An 8,631-nucleotide genomic window follows, 5' to 3' on the forward strand; every position below is an offset into this window, starting at 1 on the left:
GTGGCTGCTCTGATCCTTCCCCAACTCAGTCTTGCCCAAGATGGCAGCTCTGGATGCAGCTGAGCACCTTGGATTAGAAAGCACTGGATTTCTTGCTTCTGTTACAAATTCCACTGGCTGTAAGCCTTCCAACTTTCTAAGTATTCCTTTATATGTGGTTCAGTGTTCTGGGACCATCCCCTGAGCCTGCTTGGTCCAGTAGTCTGTGCTGTTGCTGATGGAGCTCCTCACTGTACTTCTACCCTATCCACCATCTTGTTTGTTCTCTCTATATGGTACTTTTAATAAAATTTTCTAAAACCACAAGAATAAATATCTTCTTTAATCCTATTACTTAGAGACAGTAATAAATTTGGAGTACTTACCTTTAGTCTTTTTTTCCAAACATCAAACCAAACCAAACCATGCAATTGATTACAACTCAAGTGACACTGCAGGACAAGGAAGAACTTCTCCCTAGGGTCTTTAGGGCTGTAAATCTTTATAGGAGCTGACAACCTTATCTTTCTCCTGAGGAGGCGTTTGCTGTAGGCTTATACCTCAGACCTTTTAGTTACATTTATCCCATTGTGCCATCAGGGCTTCTTTCCAAACACACTGTTTAAAATCAAATCAGAGCCATGCTGTACATTCTAAACTTGTATTTCACTGAGCACATTGTTAAATTCTCTATCATTAAATAAATAGCTCCCCTAATTCCAGTATACAGATATAATACAATTTGTTACTAATGCTTAGATTTGCTATTTGTGGTAGTTTTAAATAATAATCACATGTGATGATAATCCCTGTACATAAATTGTTTTAGAAATTTTTCTCTTTAGGATGAACTCATAAAAATGGAATTTCTAGGTCAAAGAATATAAACATTTTAAGGATTTTAACTTAAATTACCAAACTGCTATCCAAAAAGGCTGGATAAATTTCTTTTCCCATTAAAAGTATGCAAGTTCCTATTTTTCTGTATCTTCTCATTTTAGTTCTCTCAATTAGACAAGCCAAAAATGATATCTAGTTGTAACTTACATTTCTCTGGGTAGTAGGGAAATATAGGTTTTTCAGGTTTAAAGGTTAGCTTTGTTATTTCTGCAAATTACAAATTCATGTTCTTTGTTCAGTGTGCAAACAAGGTCTCTTATCTTTCTGATGTGTAAATTATTTGTTACTTATAATTTAATGGAGTTGTAGTCAACTCTATGACAACTAACATGGCATAACACAAAAGTTTAAAAAGTATTGTCGAGTCAAATGTGTTTCATCACTGCCTATATGATTTATTTTTAAACTTAAAAATATGTATCTACTTATATATCTTTCCATCCAAAGATCAGCTACATAGTCACTTACAGAAGAAACTCATTATCTACAGACTCCATATTTGTCACTCATCTGTCAGCTTGCCGTACTAGGGGATCAGCTCAACAGTAACTGATTTTGGAATCCCCCCACAAAATACTGTTCATACCTATTTGTAGTTTATAATTTTTTTATGTTTTTATTTAAATGTTAAGTTTGAAATATGTATACATATGTGTGTTTGCCTCTGTGAATATTCATATGCATAGAGAAACAAAGAATATACCTAAAAACAAGAGAGCACAAGTGATTAAGCAAATGTGGTCAAATGTTAACAACTATTGTTCTTATTGTTATGTGCTGTGGAGCTGCTTCCAACTCATAGTGGTCATATGCACAACAGAATGAACTGGTGCTCAGTTCTGAACTATCCTCACAATCATTGCTATGCTTGTATCCATTGATGATGCCACTGTCCCAATCCATCTCAGAGTTTTCCTCTTTTTCACTGACTCTCCCCTTTACCAAGCATGCTGTCCTTCTCTAGGGACTGGTCCCTCCTAATAACATGTCCAAAGTATGAGACACAAAGCGTGGCCATCCTGGCTTCCAAGGAGCATCCTAGCTGTACTTCCTACAACACAGATTTGTTTGTTATGGCAATGCATGGTACCTTTAATATTCTTCTCTAACACCATAAGTCAAATACATCAATTCTATGGTCTTACTTATTCATTATCCAACTTTCAAATGCATATGAGGCTATTGAAAATGACATGGCCTTGGATCAGGTGTACCTTAGTCTTCAAACTGACATGTTTGTTCTTGAACACTTTAAAGAGGTTTTGTGCGGCAGATTTGTGTAATGCAGTATGTCATTAGAATTCTTGACTGCTACCTTCGAGTGTTGAGCATGGATCCAAGCAAAATGAAGTACTTGACAACTTCCATTTCTTCTCCACTTATTATGATGCAATTTATTGGTCCAGTGGTGAGGATTTTTGTTTTCTCTACATTGAGGTGCACCCATTACCAAAGTCCGTGCTCTTTGAGCTTCATCAGTAAGTATTTTAAATCCTCTTCACTTTCAGCAAGCAAGATTATATCATCCGCATATCACAGGTTGTTAATGAGTCTTCCTCAAATCCTGATGTCACATTCGTATTCATATAATGCAGCTTCTTGGATTATTTGCTCTGCATGTAGATTGAGTAAGTATGGTGAAAGAATATAATCCTGATGCATACTTCTCCAGATTTTAACCACTCAGTATCCCCCTGTTCTATGATTGCCTCTTGGTCTATGTGCAGTTTCCTCATGCGCACAAATTAAGTGTTCTGAAAATACTTGTCACAATGTTGTCCATGTTTGGCATGATGTGCACAACCAAAAGCCTTTGCACAGTCAGTAAAGCACAGATAAACATCTTTGATATTCTTTGCTTTCAGCCAAGAGCCATCAAACGTCAGTAATGATATTTCTTGTTCCACATTCTCTTGTGAATCAGGCTTAAACCTCTGGCAGTTCCCTGTCAATGTACTGTTGCAGGCATTTTTTAAATTATCTTTAGCAACATTTTACTTGCATGTGATACTAATGATATTGTCAATGATTACTACATTCTGTTAGGTCACCTTTCTTTGGAATGGGCACAAACAAAGATCTGTTCTAATCACTTGGCCAGGAAGCTGTCTTCCAATTTTCTTGACATAGATGAGTGAGTGCCTCCAGTGCTATATCAGTTTATAGAAATATTTCAATTTGTAGTCCAATAATTTCCAGAGCCTTGCTCTTTGTCAATGCCATACAGCACAGCTTGGATTTCTTCCTTCAGGACCACTGGCTCTTACTCATACTTGAAATAGTTGAACTCTTGAAATAGTTGAACATCAAGCATTTCCTTTGGGTAGAGTGACTCTGTATATTCTTTCCATCTTCTTTTGATGCTTTGCGTTCATTCAATATTTTGCCCATTTTGTTGTTGTTAAGTGCCATTGAGTCGATTCCGACTCATAGCAACCCTGTTATAGGGTTTCCAAGGAGCAGCTGGTGGGTCTAAATGACCAGCTCTGTGGTTTCAAGTTGACCTTGTAATCCAGTGCTTATTCTACAGTGCCACACCAGAATTTTGCCCATAGAATCCTTCAATATTTTAAGTCAAGGCTTCAATTTTTTCTTTGGTTCTTTCAGCTTGAGAAATGCTGAGCATGTTCTTCATTTTGACTTTCTAACTCCAGGTCTTTGCACATTTCATTATATTAATTTACTGTGTCTTCTCTAGGTACACTTTGAAATTTTTTGTTCAGTTCTTTTAACTTCCTCATTTATTCCATATAACTATTTTATTTTAAAGCAGATAATTTCAAAATAAAATCCAAACTCTTAAAATAACAACAAAATACCTGGCCCCTTCTGGCCTCATCTCATGAGTCTCATCTCGTCATTCTTCCCCTCCGCTTTTGAAGAACTTTCTTAGCTTAAAGTCTTTACCCCTGATGTTCCCTCTGTCTTGGCAACTCTTTCTTTGCAAGATTTGTTCTTTTCTATCCATCAGGTCTGAGCTTAAAGCTCACTTCTTAAGAAAGGCATTTTCTGACCACGTTGTCTACATTAGATGCCACTTCCCATCTATCACAGCAATCTATTTTCCCCTTTCACACTGGCCATAAAATTCAATGAAGGCAGGGATCATGTATATTTTATTCACCATGAATACCCAAGGCCAAAAACAATGGTCTCTGTTTTGCGTGAATATTAAAGGCAAGGTGATGGGAAACCAATCCAAGAAGTTTGTTGTTAAGTGCCCTCGAGTCGATTCCCACCCATAACAAGTCTGTATAGGGTTTCCAAGGAGCAGCTAGTGAGTTTGAACCACCAATCTTGCAGTTCAAACGACTTTGCAGTCTGGTGCATTATCCCTGAGCACCACACCGGGACTCCAATCTAAGAAGTAAGAAGTAGTAGCTCTGATTTATAAGTTCGTATTTTCTAAACCCTATATGAAAAATTAAAAATGTAAATAAGGACAAAAAAGTCTTACCTCCTGCAATGACAAAATGGCTTAGGGCATTTTTATTTCGGTACACATTTAGACCAGTGTTCACTGTGCTAGGGAAGAAAAGAGAAGGAAGAAACTGTAAGGCTTAAAACAAATCCTATTTACTTTCTTGGCTGCTATTTTTACTGAAGTGATAAGTATTAATTTAGAAGAGCCTAGTAGGTCAATCGTTAGTCTTAGTCTAAGGCCCTTTAATGTGTTTTAGATTGGTAATATGTCTATAAGTTTTCTTGGTGGACTTTCTCCTGCTCAAGAACAAGCCAAAGAATAATCCAATTTCTGGACTAAATATTCACTTAGAAATGCAAAGACGAGTTTTGAACAATGTTTCTTACTTAGAAATCGTCTATCAAAATAATGACTAATTGTTAGATTTCCAACATGGAAACTACACTACAATTGACCAGCCTTTTACCTACACAGACAAAAAGTTCTTGAGAAAAAGGCACTCTGGATCCCTTTAATATAGATGTTCAGTTATTACAATCCACTTGCTAAAAAGATGGGCTCCTTCCTAAAAGACCAGGTTCTTCTCACAAGGTTCAAGATAACTTACTTGAATATAGTCACAAACATTGCAGTTCTCCAGCTCCAGCGCCAGCCATACCGAATGAAGCCTCGTGTGGCAGCACGATGAGCAGATTGCTAAAGAAAATACACAGACTGTGGGACTCCTACATACCTTGACACTTCTCTTATTCTTTAACTGTGGTAGAGAAATGTCAGCAATGTATTAAGCAGAATGTCAGCTAACAATTAGGCATGTATATGCAAAAAGACAAATAAACATAATAAAGGAAATCTCTTGGGAAAAAAAGCATTCTTTAAGTAGTAACAGTGCATCCAAGAACTAGAAAAACGACCTAAGCATTGCCAGTTAACTCAGTTATCCATCAATTAAGTATTTATTGAGGATCAATGTGTTAACCACCATGTTAACTATAAAACCAGCATCAGACATACTGTTTATATAAAGAAATTTCGGAGAAGAAAAAAAACAATAGGAAATAAAGAAAAACTAACGTAAAACATAAGAATTATAGAAAGATATATGCAGGATTGTTGTTGTTGTTAAGTGCTGACCCATAGCGACCCTGTATAGGGTTTCCAAGGAGCCAGCTGGTGAGCTTGAACCACCAACCTTGCAGTTCAAACGGCTTTGCAGTCTGACACATTAGCCCACAACACCACACTAGGACTCCATGTGCAGGATAGGAACTGAGAAAAAGAACTAATATTTACCGAAGTAGATTTGGCAGCAAAGTGATCAATTATCAGCTACTAACCAAAGGACTGCAGTTAAAACTCACCAGCTGTGCCATGTATGCAAGATGCAGAAATCTGTTCCCAAAAAAAATCAGTCTTAGAAACCTTATAGGGCAGTTCGACCTCTGTCGACCAGGTCACTGTGAGTCAGAATCGACTTGATGGCATTTTTGGTATTTGCTCTTTTTCTTTCCTTTTTCAGTAATTTTTTAGCATCTTCCATTTTACAGGTGTTTTAATGTATTATGACATCTAATCTTTACAATATTCTATTGAGGGAGGTCTTAACCAAAGCTTAGAGATAAAGTTTCTAAACAACATCATCCAGTCAGAAAGAAAGAAAGTCAGTAATGACAGGTAAGTCTGTTTGTCTTCACAGACCATTTCAACAGACCATCATGAGGCAAGTTTGGTATAGTACTATAGAGTAAACCCTGGATTTTCAAATAATCTCAGACATTTCTTAAGTATAGCATGATCTTGGGTAAATTAAAACCTCTCTGAGAAGTATCAGTATGAACTCATGATTTTTAATAAATACGTAAATATAAATAGATATACGTATAAATGAGTGCATTAGACACACACATGCCTCCTAATTCTGTCTGCCTAGAGTCTACAGCGTTGAGATGCTTAAGTAAATGGAAGAAGTGAGGAGGTACAAGAGTTATTCTAACTCCAGGTCTTTGCACATTTCATTATAATATGTGACTTTGTCTTTTCAAGCTGACCTTTGAAATTTTCTGTTCAACTTTTGTTGAACAAGAGTTGAAGGGAAGAACACATTCAGCATTTCTCAAGCTCAGGGAACTGAAAAAAATCCAAGCATTGACTTGAAGTATTGAAGAAGTCTATGGACAAAATATTGAAGAATGATGAAAGCATCAAAAGAAGATGGAAGCACTTCCAGTTTGGGCAGCAGCAGAGACAGCCAGATAGGAAAGGTTCCACTGGAGAGGGATTGAAAACCCACAGAAGCTGCGCTCACAGAACACCACCAGAGCTCTAGATCTGCCATAAGATCCAGGACGTCAGTATCTCGCCATAAGGTCCAGGACATCAGCCTCAGGTCGCAACCCTAAAATTAACTTATGCAGGACCCTTTACTATCTAGCAAGAAAAAAGCAGACCCATCAGGCCTGACAGACAAACCATACAACAATCTGTAAAATCCCAAAATAAAAGGACACAACTATCTCGAGAATTATACTGTGCACATGCAGATACCTAACTGACCTTCAGAGACAAAAATAGTGGACAATCTTTATTCCATTAACTTCTCAATATCTATCTGTGCACCTCCGCAGTGGTAACTAGAGGAGGGGCCTGAGTGAATGGACACCCCCACCCACTGCTGGAGGCTTCTACAGTGCACACACAATGTCTGTGTAGCAAGGTGACTGGCCAGTGGGCCACAGTTTTATTTTTGTTTCAAAGTGGTGGTTTTTGTCTCTGCTTTTATATTGCTTCAGCTTTTGGTCCTTTTGATCACAAATTTTTCTTGGAGCTTTTTCTCCCTACGTTACCCAAGAAGAGACAGCAATTGTGGCAATATAGCCAAACTACAAGCATAACCCATAATATTCCACCATTGAGACAAGAACCAACAATAGCTGCTAAGCATTACATGCGAAAAGGAAAGCCTATCTCCTGATTATATCCACCAGGAGACACCCAGTAAGCTTAACAACACAACAACAAACATCCATTTAAGCATTAAAAAACCCACATAACTACTAGAAATGGCAAACAAAAGATCTCATACACAACAAATGATCTCAAAACATGTCCCAAAACAGAAAAGAGTAACTGAGACAAATGCGCTGGAGACAGACATTCTGGCTCCACAGAAGAAAAGATCAGGTTTTGGATTTGCCTGAGAAATAACTCAGAAGAATGATATGGAAACAAATTCAAATGCTCTGTAAAGGGGTGGAGGAAAACAAGGAGGAAGTCAAGAAAGCACTACAAGAGCAATCAAACAAGATCGATACAGCATTGGAAACAATTCAAAACCTGCAAAAAGAAGTCCAGATGATTAATAATAAAATATCAGAATAGGACAATACACTGAAAGGGGAAAGGAGTAGAATAGAAGAGATGGAAGCCAGAACTACCGAGCTGGAAGACAAATCTCTCAATACTGCTAAGACAGAAGAGCAAGCTGAAAGAAGAAAAAAAAAATCTGAAGAGAGTCTACAATTCATGCTGGATAATATGAAGAGGAACAACTTAAGAATTATTGGCATTCCAGAACAGGAAGAATCAAAGAAGTCCACAGGAGATAGTTGAAGTGTTTCTGGAAGAAAATTTCCCTAACATCTTGAAAGATGAGAAGACAAACATTCAAGAAGCTGAACATACCCCAAGAAGGATAGACCGCAAAAGAAAATCACCAAGACATATAATAATCAAGCTCTCCAAAACCAGAGACAAGGAGAGAATCTTAAAAGCTACCAGGGAGAAGACAAGTGTCATTTACAAAGGCAAGCAAATCAGATTAAGCTCTGACTATTCAGCACAAACCATGCAGGCAAGAAGGCAATAGGGAGACATATACAAAACCCTAAAAGAAAAAAAACTACCAACCAAGAATTGTCTACCCAGCAAAACTATCAATCAAATATGATGGTACAATCAAAACATTTCAGGATTAAACAGAATCCAAGAGATTTTATCAAAACCAATCCAGCACTTCAAAACATCCTAAAGGGAGTTCTTTGGACTGAAAACCAACAAAAACAGACAACAACCAGAGATTGACAGGTGTGGCAACACCACCTGAAACTCAATAGCAGAGTCCAGAACAGAACAAAACTACAACAACGAATTCAAAGGAGCTGGTAGGTCAACCAAAGATCAAAATAATATCAATGTCAAAGAAGGGATAAATGTAGGAATAGAGATCCAGGTAGTGAAGACGTCAGGTAGATTACAGGATACAATAGATTCTTTTAAATTGAAAGAAAAGTTAATAGACTATAAGGTAACCCCAAAGAAAGTTAATACTT

General features: G+C 37.3%; 1 protein-coding gene across 1 annotated transcript in view; it reads right to left on the reverse strand.

Annotated features, from left to right (window-relative positions):
• TIMMDC1 (translocase of inner mitochondrial membrane domain containing 1) overlaps positions 1 to 8,631 on the reverse strand; it is a 63,192-nt gene that overhangs the window by 43,476 nt on the left and 11,085 nt on the right. The window contains exons 3-4 of the mRNA XM_006864153.1: positions 4,911 to 4,999; positions 4,337 to 4,404 (exon numbers count right to left, since the gene is read on the reverse strand). Of these exons, the coding sequence (XP_006864215.1) occupies positions 4,337 to 4,404; positions 4,911 to 4,999 (157 nt within the window). The remainder of the gene's footprint in view (positions 1 to 4,336; positions 4,405 to 4,910; positions 5,000 to 8,631) is intronic.

The sequence above is a fragment of the Chrysochloris asiatica genome, unplaced genomic scaffold, assembly GCF_000296735.1.
Source record: "Chrysochloris asiatica unplaced genomic scaffold, ChrAsi1.0 scaffold00061, whole genome shotgun sequence".
NCBI lineage: Eukaryota > Metazoa > Chordata > Mammalia > Afrosoricida > Chrysochloridae > Chrysochloris > Chrysochloris asiatica.